The 12,797-nt window shown below is 43.2% G+C and overlaps 1 protein-coding gene across 1 annotated transcript in view; it reads left to right on the top strand.

Moving 5' to 3' along the window:
- phldb1 (pleckstrin homology like domain family B member 1) overlaps window positions 1–12,797 on the top strand; it is an 88,937-nt gene that overhangs the window by 66,148 nt on the left and 9,992 nt on the right. Inside the window, exons 12-21 of the mRNA XM_022769295.1 lie at window positions 178–333; window positions 541–651; window positions 1,052–1,141; window positions 2,849–2,959; window positions 4,411–4,572; window positions 6,492–6,632; window positions 7,859–7,975; window positions 8,083–8,185; window positions 10,588–10,697; window positions 10,809–10,819. Of these exons, the coding sequence (XP_022625016.1) occupies window positions 178–333; window positions 541–651; window positions 1,052–1,141; window positions 2,849–2,959; window positions 4,411–4,572; window positions 6,492–6,632; window positions 7,859–7,975; window positions 8,083–8,185; window positions 10,588–10,697; window positions 10,809–10,819 (1,112 nt within the window). The remainder of the gene's footprint in view (window positions 1–177; window positions 334–540; window positions 652–1,051; window positions 1,142–2,848; window positions 2,960–4,410; window positions 4,573–6,491; window positions 6,633–7,858; window positions 7,976–8,082; window positions 8,186–10,587; window positions 10,698–10,808; window positions 10,820–12,797) is intronic.

Genomic DNA, 12,797 nt, shown 5'->3' on the forward strand with positions numbered 1-12,797 from the left:
GGCGTTTCAGATACAGACGTCACGGTGTTGCCGCTTTGCTGTTAGCAGTCACGCTTGTCTGGGGACAGTGGATGGCTTTAAAATGAGCATTGTAACTAGTTTGTTTTTTCTGTTTTATATGATGTAACCGCTGATAACGTGTGTGTGTGTGTGTGTGTGTGTGTGGGCCTTTATCAGGATGGAGAGACGTTGGAAGCAGGAACCAAAAAGTTTGAGGACCTGGAGTTTCAGCAGCTGGAGAGAGAGAGCAGCCTGGAGGAGGAGAGAGAAACCATCAGTCAGCAGCTGCTGCAGGAGAGAGCGGAGTACCACAGCAGCGTGGCCAAGAGGAAGGTGAGGAGACGCCCAACACACACCGACACAGAATATCCTGATTATGATTTGAACAATATGGGTTTTTTGTGTAAGAGATGAAGCTGCCAGTTGCAGAAATTCAGCATCTGTTTAGTCTGACTCTTATCCTACACTTCATCTGATTTGCTCTGCTGCTGTTTCAGTTTACATTCAAGATTTAATTGTGTGTTGTGTTTGTTTCTGCAGGAGAAGGTGTCTGCTCTGGAGAACCAGGCCAACCAGCTCAGCCTGCAGGCGTCTCAGGAGTGTGAGCGTCTGACTAAAGACAGAACCCTCACACTGCAAATGCTGCAAAAGGTGCATTTATAATCATAATAATAAAGTTTATTCATCAAAATCAGAGATTACAAAGTGCTTCACAAGGATAGAATATCAAAGCAAACAACAAACACATGCAAAAACTTTGAAAGAAATGTGTTTTTAGAGGCAGTTCAAAAGAAGATACTGATTTTGTGAGTCTAAGTTCATGGGGAAGGTTGTTCCAGAGTCGTGGTGCCCTGTTAGTATTTACCTGTTCACACTGTCAGTGCATTAAATAAAGTTTCATTCAAAGTGGCATTTTAGAAAGCACAGTGATAGATAATTGCAGAGAAGCTATCTAAAAGTAAGCAATTTACAATAATACTGGTGTTGCGGAGACTTTCTTCATTTGTCCCAGATTTTAAAAGTTAATAACTCTTATGTTTTTTTGTTCCAGGAGAAGGAGAGGCTGTTGGCCTTGGAGAAGAGATACCACAGCCTGACTGGAGGGAAGAGCTTCCCCAAGTCGTCCACTGCAATGAGAGAGGTGAGAGAACCACTGAAGCTCAGTGTGTGTCCAGTGAAAACAAACGCACATCCACACTCGGTCCTCCCGACCTGAAAACCAAAACGCAGCTTGGATGACTCACAGCTGATTGTTCACCTCATTTACCTCTTTAACTGGCAGTGACTTGTTGGTGGAATCAGACTAATCCAGAGATTTATGAAGGAAGATGTAATTGATATGTTATTAACATATTGACATGTTGTCGCTGGGCAGCGCCGCCTGAAGCTGCAGCAGAGGGAAGGCGAGTGACAGAAAACCTGTGTCACGTGTTCCCTTTAACTTTTGAGTTTGTATCTAGTGTCCCGTAACTGTTCTGTAGGTATTAAAAACACTTATCCCTGACTGTTGAAACAGGAAATGCTCCATATCAGCGAGGCTGACCTGTTGTTGGAGGATGTCCACTCCTCCCAGCATTCCCTCTGTCAAGCCTCTCCTTCCTACTTACATCCCTCCCCTTCCTGTCAGTTGTACCCCAGCAGCCCTACGGAGGTAATCGGACTAACGACCCCTTGCATGAAGCCCGCTACGCCCTCCCTGCTTTCTCTCTGTGCAACTCACCCCCAAAAGGTCACTCTGTCTGCACTGTCAGTGTCCTGGTCGCACTGTGGCTCTAAATGTGCCTGTGATGTGCTGTTGCTTTTTCCACTAGACCTTAAAGGTCCCATATTTTACACTTTGAAGTGTTTGATCCATAAGAAGATATATTTATGGTTTTAAGAACCAAAAACCATCTCAGTGTAGTTTTACATCTCCTCTCTCAGGCTTCTCTCTGGAGCTCTAGTAACAACAGGTCGGTGAGCCAATCAGAAGAGAGGAGGCTCTGAGCCTCTCTTCTGATTGGCTCACTGTTTTATTGAGTGATCCAATAAAAATATAGAAGATTTCAGGTAAAAACACTCAGAGAAAACAAATCCTGCAAGGTTTGGATGGTGGGTCCAGGTGGGCGGGGCTTGGTGTCTGCTTTGTTGTGACATCACAAAGTTCCAGAAGTCCTGACGGCTGGTTTTAAGGCTCAGTTTCTGAATACAGGCTGTGTGCATTTCTCTGTGGACTGAGGCTTTGATACTTTCACAGTATTAATATAGAAGCTAGACCTGATCTATAATCACACTACACATGGACACAGACCTTTACACTGTATGGGACCTTTAATTACTGATAATTAAGACGAGCCAGCACAGTAGCTTTCAGTTGAAGTTGGGTTTAGTCCCGGGATGTAGTGGATTAACCCAAGATTAACCCACCTAGAATCTCCCTCTGCTCACTTTTTATGTTCAGAAACGTTACCAGTATCTTCTCACTGCATTATGATCAACCGGATGTGACAGTTTTAACATATTGACCACTACATCACTGGTTGTCTGTCTGTGACCTGATTGTGTGTCAGCTGCTCGTGATGCTAAAGAGACGCTGTGTTTGTTGCTGAGTGTGTTCCTGTTTGTCTGTTTTCACACACACACACACACACACACACACATACACACACTCTGCACCTTTTCACTGACATGACAACAACCAGATAAAAAAATGCACCTGGTTGTTGAAGTCTGAAGATGTCACCTCCAAACTGAAAAGCTCAAGGCATTGTGGGTTGTTTCTGTGCTTCTCTGTGTGTGTGTGAGTGTACTGTACATTGTCCTCATGGCTTCTCATCCTGTCTTGACTGTTGGCGGCCGCTGGCTTCAGGAGTATATGAGGCTGTCGGACGTTTATAAGATGTACCACCGTGACAGCAGCAAGCCCGCCTCGCACGGCCGCTCGTTTGCCATAGATGCTACATTAGCTGGCGCCTGCGAGGTACCATCACTTCCTGTCTGTCTCCTTCCTGACTCTTCTGTCTTAATTCAGTCTCTCTCCTCCTCTCTCTGTCTCTCTCATCCCTCTATTTCCATGTCATGCTGCTCCCTCTGCTGGCCTGTAGTTAATCAGACTGACTGTACTGTTGGCCTTGCTCTGTGGTGCATGTGCTCACCCTCTCTGCTGCTGTGTTAATTTACAGTAGACACTGAGGATAGTGTGACTGGATCACATCAGGAATGCAGAGGATTTAATGAGGGTTGGAATGACAAATGTAGGTTTTTATTGAGGCTGGTATTTTTATTACTAACTGCAGGTTGTAAACTGTAATATTTGATGCAAAAAATATTCAATATCAATAAATATCAATAATCCAGTTATAACTTCATTATTTATTCGGAAAAAGCATTTTCTGTGTAGCATGTAGGGAGCTTTGGTACTGGAACAGAAAAAAAAGTTTAATGAAGGTGTTTTGGGGCATTTTATGGCAGGAAATGAGGGTAAAGTGAGATGGGTAATGGTCATAGACGGCGCCCTAAACCCCTCATCCATCAGGGCGTCCCACCAAAACAGCAATGAGACATATAAACATATTTTTCTAAACCCTTTTTATGCCTGGTGGTCAAAGTTCAAAGGTCACTGTGACCTCACACAAAACACATTTTTTGGCCATAACTCGCAAATTCATAAACTAATTATGACACAATTTAACTCAAAATCTTTAAGATAAAATGAAGTGATGACATTTTATATCCAAAAGGTCAAAGGTCAAGTTCACTGTGGCATCATAATGTTCTGCAAAAACACTGTTGGCAATTATTGAACGCTGTAACTCAGGAAGAGATAATTTTGTGACCATATCTCCTGCAACTTGGCTGGTTGGAAGAGGCAAAGAACCGCCATCTTTAGTGTTTCATATTTAGCAAAATAAGCAAAACATGTCAAATGCATCTTACAGGACGGCCATTAAAGAACTTAAACTAACATAATAAAGTCTAAAATGATCAAAATTAGGATTTTAAATGAGGAAATATTCGAGCAGTTTTGAATAGTTCCCATTGACGCCAGCTTCTAGAGACATGTGACAGAAACACGGGAAAATAAAACACATATGAAAAGTGATTTATTCCTGTCTGGTTTCTGATCAAAATGTCACATTTAAATAGATAATAATGAGATATAATCGCAGCATGTTGGAGATGAGTGAGGCTGTTTATATCAGTCTAACCCTGATGTTGTTGTGTGTATTGTCGCCTTTTTGCTGTGTGTTTTAATCCTTTCCCGCCCTCCTCCCCTCACACCTTCATGATGCAGAAGGTCACTAAGTGCACTCGATATGTTTCCCACCTGCTGCCCGTCTCGCTGACGTGTCTGTCTTCACTCCTGTCTCTCTCTCTCCTCTCCACCTGTGTGTGTGTGTGTGTGTGTGTGTGTGTGTTGCCTCTGGGAAGGAGTATGTGACAGTGGGCCAGTTAAATCAGATGTATGGGATGCCAAAGGTGGAGTCGTCCCCTACCTCCCCGCTTCGCCAGCCCCTGCAGTCTGGAGCCGTAGACCCCGCCTTCTCCTGCCTCCCCTCTCCTCATGGCTCCTCCCTCTCTCTCTCTGTGGAGGTGTGTGCTGTCCTTCCCTATTCTTGTCCTGCCAAACACCCGTGTGCTTGCACTTGATTGAGGGTGTGAGGAAGTAGTTTATAAAACAAAGTAATGTTTTATTACTTTGTGATTTTTTTTTTTCTTCCCCCCATTGTTTTATATGAGCATTTTCTAGACGTAAATTATCCAGTAACTCACGAGAACTCAAACAAGGATTAATGGAAAGTTTGAAAAGTCATGTGACAGGTGGACACCAACAAAAGAGGAACAAACTTCAGGTGCAACCACTAATATTAACAATGAGTCTGCTCCTTCTTCTGCTGTGAAATTACAAGACGTCACAGTTACAGTTCCTTATGGAGACGGTGTGTTTAAATCCAAATTAATACTAGCTATTAATTCTAAACAGCATGTACTACATATTGTTTATTATAGTATAAGTTGTAGCAGTTGGTATATTGCATAGTTAACAGCTTTATACTAACAGGAAATGATGTGACACAACATGAGACGTCAGTCAAATAGTGACTCAAAGACAAAAGATTTCATACGTAAACTAAAATCTTGCTGCAGATGTTTCACCACTGACAACAGTTTATTTCAACTTTTGCAGCCGTGAGCCATTCCCTTACTTCCTTTTGTGCAATGCATTGTGGGAGAATAATACACATCTGTAAACTAGATGTCAAACACTTATTATGTGTCAGTATTGACAGCTCTACTCTGCAGCCCTTTTATTGATAGTTTCATTCCTGTTTTTGTCTCTTGGCATCAAATTGCCGCCTGACATCAGTTTAAAGAAACCATTTTATTGATACATGTTTTTTAATAATCAGCAGTAATAAGCTAATGTCATGTACCTTCTGTCATGACGTTGAATTGCAATAAATACAAAATAATAAAACACTGATACTCAGACACTCTGATCAGTCACCCGCTGACCCCGGTGCTTTGCTGACGTGGGGGAATCTCTCTTGACTTCCAGATGTTGTCGGTGTGTGTATATGGCTTTAAGCGTTACAGGATAATACGTGAGTTCTCCCTGTCCCCGCCGGAACCCGTGAAGACTCTGAACCCTGTGATGTTACTGGATTTGTCAGAGTCTGGAGCTGCTACTGTCTGTTGTGCTGCAGGTTTGCCTGAAGTCACAGACTCCCATTGTTTTCAAAGACCCGCTGAAAGTAGCTCACTGTCTTACAGCCGACTTTACTTATGTAATCCATCACATTTAATATCACGTCTGTTGCGTTTTTCCCAGTCAATGCTTCCGTATCTTAAAATTAAATTGTTGTGCCTGAATTGAATTTGAATAAAGCACTTTTATCACTTCAATGAGAAGAGAAATGTTTGTGCAGTGATGGGAAAAACCAGGACAGTATTATTTAACATGGTGATTAGCTGCATGATAGTCATGTTAGTATTAGCTGTATTGCGTAAGCAGCATCTCTCAGTCAGCTGTTTTTTTAGATCAGTTGAGATGAAACAGACAGCGGGTTCTTGTGACTGTGGTTAAAAAACCTCAAGAAGCAGCAAGAAAACAAAATAAAAGGAGTGTTATTCCTAAATTCTGAAGTGTAGAGACGCTGTAGGAGAGCTGAAGTGAATCAGAGGAAAAACTTTTTATGTTCTTGTGAGAAACTGGGTCATTGCAGCAGAAACAGAATTAAAACACAGACATGTAAAACAGAGATTTAGCAGCTGGAGGGTATGAAGTATAATGCAGCTGACAACAATAATGTGTTGCAGATATTTAATTTCCAAAGTATAAAAAAACCTTAATTACAGCTTTTGAGAGTGTGTAAAACAAATGTTTCTACCCTCTCTCCACTGTCTTTGAATGCTTTCTAATCTTTTCCTGTTTTCTCTCCTTCCTCTCTCCTCCTCCTCCTCCTCCTCCTCCTCTCTGCTGCTCCGCCGCTCCTCTCTGTGCTCTCCAGTACCAGGCTGAGGGCAGTAGGCCTCACCTGCCCAAGCTAGATTTAGAGCAGTGGTACCAGGAGCTGATGGCTGACTCCAGCCAGCTATGTCCTCCCCCTCTGCCAGCCAAGTCTCTCTCGGGCCGCAGGCCTGTGCTGCAGGTAGAGGGCTTCCTTTCTTCTTTCTCCCCTTTGATTTTTCCCACTCATCCTTTTTGCTGTGATGTCTCTGCCAAACTTCAACCTGCTGCCACTCACTCACATCCAGAGAAGAAGTTGGCTCTGTGTGTGTGTGTGTGTGTGTGTGTGTGTGTGTGTGTGTGTGTGTGTGTGTGTGTGTGTGTGTGTGTGTGTGTGTGTGTGTGTGTGTGTGTGTGTGTGTGTGTGTGGTGGCCTTTTCATGTCGGGTTTAATCATGCTGCATTCACATCATTTGGAAAAGTTAGTCTGCCATTTTATCTTCTTAAAGACACAGTACGTAACTTCTGCTGTGAGGGGCGTCTCAAGCGTTCGGGTGATGTGAAATAGCGTGGGATCATGGGAATTGTAGTCTTCACCACCGTTGTCGTCAGCTTCTCGCAGTTTGGATTCCTTCAGTGTCGGTTGTTCAGGAGGTTTTTCGGTCTCCTCCTCGTCCCCAAAACTGGGAGCGACTGGGAGCTGAGCTGTCTGACATTTTCTCAGCTTGTTTCTCTGATAACTTCAGATCCAGACGTCCGATGACTAAAATCCTTCATCTGGTTAAAATATAGAGTTTAAAACGAGCAAGGTGTAAAAAGTGTACCTTAAAAATGTGACTTAAAACTGGATAAAAGTCAGTGTTGAGCTTCTGTCAGACAAACACACTGACACATGATCATAGAGGATATAATGTCATTGACAGGCGACCAAATGAAACGGAGCGTTACCGTGATTAAAATCAGTTTCTCTGGTTTGAGAATTGATGGAAACATTAAAGATAATGTAAGAACACAACTCAACAACGTATAGAACAAAGGTGTAGATGGTCTTAGACATTTTAATGTGGAAAAGTTACAGATTATAACTATAAGTTTGGAATAAAGCTGAGAAATCGTGTAGTATGTGAATGCAGCATTATGATTCAACTATGCTATTAACTCATGTATTGTCTGTTGCTACTGATATTTTTCATCCAGCTCTTTATATCACTGACTCCATCAGTGAAGTGCTGACATCAGACGTGCTCGCAGCAAAACGCTCGTCGTGCTTTTAACCGTGATTTTCCATCAGGTGCTTGCAGCTCATCCACAGTGGATTTCAGTTGTTCTTCTAACATCGTTCTAACATCCTCACCTGCCGTCACATGGGTCGGTTTTAACACAAACTCCCGAGCTTGACGTCTTCTTCCTGTGTGCTTCCTCCCTCAGGTGTTCCGCTCAAAGCTGGACAGTGATCCAGGACTTTCTCTTCATCAGCCCAAATCCGGCTCTGCATCCCCTCTGCAGCAGGGAGCAGCAACACTGGGACGCAACTCAAGCTCCAAGGTAGACCGTTTGTTTTCATCGGCTGTAGAGGTGTAGCTGTCGACCTCTAGTCAGGTTTATATGGTGAAGAAGATTTAAGACTTGTTTCTGATCCTCTGACCCAGCAGAGCCCCCTGCTGGTGGCCAACAGCACTGGCAGTCTGCCCAGGAACCTGGCTGCAACCCTGCAGGACATCGAGACCAAGAGGCAGCTCGCTCTGCAGCAGAAAGGTAACTGACCCGGTCTGCTCCTCAGTTTCACTTTACATTAACCAACGCTCGTTAACCCTGAGGTGTTCATTAATATTTAATTCAGTCAGCAGCAACTAGGATCACAATCCTGAAAGGTTGTGAACAGCTGATCCAGATCAAACATGGGCTTAAGTACTTAACTATCGCCAAGAGATTAACAAGTAATAATTTTACTTATGTGGCACAATTCACACGTTTATTGTAGTTTAAAGTGCATCACATAAAAAAGAAGACGGCAGCAGAAGCAGCAGATATTCACAGATGTGCATGTAAACATATGTTCTACTTGAATGTGAGAGACTTCTAGAAAACTACCAGGTAATAAAGATAAAGCGGTGCAGTAACATTTTCTAATAATGAGTAAACACTGTTGGACAAACCGTCAGTTAACAGATGTTCATTCAGTGCCTTCAGTATTACACACTCATATTCTCGTTAAGTTGTGAGTGTTGGTTATTGTCCGGTGTCCGCTGCTCCGTCTGTGTGTGTGTGTGTGTCGGAGAGAACAGGGCTCCTCATGCGTCACTGCTGTTTGACTAAATGGATGAGAGCGAAGCTGTCTGGTGTTTTTAGCTCAGCTGGTTGCCACCCACGGGTGCTGGGTCGGCAACGAGAGCTGGTCACACGCACACACATACACACACACAAACACACACACTCACACGCACAACAGCGTCTGCAGCTCAGGTTTTCCTCACGTCTTGTCTTTGTCTGTGAATTTGTCTCCTCCCGTGCTGCTGCACCACAGAGCCCCTGACCTCCAGACACAACACCGTAGAGGAAAGCTCAGCAGGTAGATGGATCACTGTGTCCAGGAGTTACCTTCGTTCTGTTCAGCGGGATTCATCCTGGTTTTTGTTGTTTTTTTGTTTGTTTGTTTGTTTTTTGTTTTTCCATCTACTGTCTCTCCATTCAGGATCTGAAATTAACTGGGTCAACAAACAAAAACAGCTGAGAATAATCTCCCGTTCACCTTCCTGTTTTAGTTCATCATTCAGATAAATAAGGGTGGAGAACCATGTGGCTAGTTAATAAATTTAGCCAATCAGCAGCCTGTTTTTAGACGTCAGTTTAGGTAAAGACCAGGGGCCGGTTTCACAAAACACTTTAATTTAATGTTTTCCTCAAAGTCTGAGTAAGGTTTCCTTACAATAAAAACATTTGCACAAAACACCCTTAAGTCTTCTCCTTAAAGGTTTCCTTAAAATGTTCACTTTTAAAGTAAGGAAAAACACCCTTAACACCCTTAAGTAGCTCCCTCAGCGAAGGAGAAAAGAAACCGTAAGTAGAAAACTTCAGGTGCTTGGGGCCGGTCGCACAAAATGAAAGTCTGTGTTAAGGTTATGTTAAAATTTACACTTAGTATTTAAGGTTTTCTCCTTATCTTAGTCTTATACTTAAGGAATCACTTAAAGTTACCGAGTTTGAATGCTGGATGGAAACATCACGACGGTCTCCACGGAAACAGTAGAATTTTACTGCTGTAAAGTCTCCTTCACTGCCGTAAATGCCTTAGACTTTTCCTTAACGAAGAAAACCTATTGGAGAGTCTGTGCCACACCCAGAAGTAACTCCCTCAGCTAAGGAGGAATTTAACCTCAAGTGTCACACTTAAGGTGTTTTGTGCAGCCGGCCCCAGAGACTGTATGTACCTAAAAGAATAAATCAAGTCCTATCAGAGAGAGAAAGCCTGGCAGGTTACTTCTGTTGATTTATCCATCAAAGGCAGCATTTACCAGAACTTGACACTTGGCGGTTGTTAATTTCAGACCCTGTCTTCACCTCACGCTTCTCTCCTCATCATCCCTCTCTTCATCTCTGGTGTGTGTCATTAACTCTTCTCCCCCAAAAGATTTCTTTTCATCTTTTCTTTTATCTGTAACATTGAACTCTCTTTTCTTCTCCCATCAATCTTCCATGAATGTTCCTGCTAGCGGAGAATAAATCTTGCATGTTCAGTGTTGAGCTCCTGGGCACCTCTCTCCAGATGTATATGCCCGGTATCAGGTGCACAGCAGCATGGATTTGAAATGTGAGAAGTTAGACGGATACCTGTGCTTAACTTTGGCTCCAACTTGGCGGTGGTGGGACTTTTATCTTTGAGCTTGTGATCCTGAGAGAGCACATACTTGTATGTGTGGTGCATGGTTCGTGGTCCTGCAGTTTGTGGGCTGGTGCTGGTTGTATCAGGTCTTCAGTTTTAGATGCTTGGGACGACCTCCTCTACAGACAGCCTGCTGGTTTCTGTAGAAACAGACGGACCTCTGCTGACTTGGTGTCGGTGTTGCTTGCAGGGTTTAAGTTCAGTCGTTGAACCATCAGATCAAAATCAGAGCAGATCCACTGATCAGATCTCACCCTCCCTCCCTCCCTCCCTCCAGGTCAGCAGGTGATTGAAGAGCAGCGTCGTCGTCTGGCCGAGCTCAAACAGAGAGCGGCGGCGGAGGCTCAGTGCCAGTGGGAGGCGCTCCACGGCTCTCAGACCCACCTCATGACTGTGTCCTCCTCGTCGCCCTCCTACTCCCCCATCATGGCCTACAGCCCCACGCTGAGCCACAGCTCTATGGGCCCCCCTCCTATGGTTCACCACTCCATCCTGCACCACCAGCCCCCGTCAGCCGGAGAGCAGCCGTACGACACTCTGAGCCTGGAGAGCTCCGACAGCATGGACACCAGCGTGTCCACGGGGAACAACTCGGCCTGCTCGCCAGACAACATGTCCAGGTACGACAGAGGGGGCTAATTCGTTAGCATCCTTTGATGACACGGATCTGATTTAATCTGTGATGTGTGATAGAATTGATCAGTGCTACTCAGAGTGAATAGAAGAATAAGTTGGAGAGAAAAGGTGCCAATCATCCTCTGATTAAAAACAGCAGCTGCACGTTGACTCTAAATGAACGGTTTATGTCGGGATCAACGTTGTTCTGTTGTTCCTTCGTTTCATATTTTCAGTTTCTCATCTTTTATTGTTACTAAAGCAAATGTCAGAACTAGAGCTGAAATCATTAATCGATTAGATCAGTGGTTCTCAAACTATTTCATTTTATGTAGGACTCTTAAACTGACACAAATTAGACCACAGACTCCATCTGATAAGATTTTTGCTTTCAGATGTTTTATTACAGAAAGCCATGAACAAAACAGTCATACATTCTGTCATTGTGTCACTTATGGATGGAAATGTAGTGAAAATACACTATTCCCCTTTTGCCGAAGACAGGAACCTCCTAAAGACCCCACTTTGATTAGAGCAACTTTTGCAGCTTTTTTTTTATAACTGATTAATAATTTAAATAATTCTTTTTTAGCAGAGATGCCAAAAAAAACATCCAGCTTCTCACGTGTGAATATTTCCTGGTTTTCTTTAACTTCTCTGACAGTGAAGGTTGAGGTGACTTCATTTGTGCCCGTAGGTAAATTTGGTTTGCAGTAAAAAGAGTCGTCCATCTTACATTTACACATTTAACACACAGCACAGACAACATCACGTGCACAGGGTAAAGAAATATAAATAAAATGATTAAATAAACGTTGCTTCTACGACTTATTCATATGAGTGATGTCTGCTGGAACAAAGCTCTTTATACCGTGTTGTTCTGCACTTTGGGATCATGAAGCTTCATCCAGAAGGAAGTTCACTGCTCAAAGAGTCGTCATTTAAAATCTCTCTATCTAGTAACTGTCCGAAACGCTGGGTTTAAAGCTGTGACTCACCAATCAGCCTACGGGAGCATTTAACAGAGAGTTCCTGCTCTTTAAAGACAGATTTCCAAGATAAAATCCATTCAGTAAAAACACAGTAGAATAAGATCATCATGGTCTTTTCACAGTTTCCTCAGACACAACAACCACAGATGCTCCTTTCTGCACACGGCTTCACAAAGTTTCCTCTAAGTTCAGTTTCATGTGAAGCTGTTGAAGTGTTTGAAGATGTTGCCTCGTTTCGATCTCTGATTGAGGAAACTACTAAGAGAGAAAATGAGCATCGTATTAATTGCTAATATTCATTAGTGGCAGCTGCAGCCACAAGAGCGGATTCCACAACAGCTAATTTGACTGAGCAGCTTCGGTCCAAATAGATCACTACTCACATCAAGCTACTGAACACATACACACACACACACACACACACACACACACACACTGCTCTCCCCCAGTTAAAGTCTTTATCCACAGGTCGGTTAATTTGGAGACCATCTGTTCACGTCACTGTGCTGTGTTAGAACAACTGTTCTCCACAGCAGGTTCTCAGCAGCACCCGTTCTTCTTCTCTCTTTTACAGCTCCCAAGAGTCAAATTCCAAAAACTATTAGAGCTGCTACTTTTTCTAAATTTTATTTTACTTTTTAAGAGACGACACTAATGCAGAGAAAAGGAGGGAGGGAGGGAGGGAGGGAGGAGATGTAGAGAGGCAAAGTTTATGAGCCAAGTTTTGGCCGAGACTCCGGCTGTTTGACAGCAGTGATTCAGACACTCAGGCTTTGGTCATGATTTTTTAATAAATCCGTTCTGAACAAAAGAGGTAAATATTCACCCTCTCTAATCGATCTCATGTCGTTATGAGCTGTGAGGAAATATTGCATATTAA

This window comes from Seriola dumerili, unplaced genomic scaffold, assembly GCF_002260705.1.
Source record: "Seriola dumerili isolate Sdu_G_001 unplaced genomic scaffold, Sdu_1.0 BDQW01002628.1, whole genome shotgun sequence".
Classification (NCBI taxonomy): Eukaryota; Metazoa; Chordata; class Actinopteri; order Carangiformes; family Carangidae; genus Seriola; species Seriola dumerili.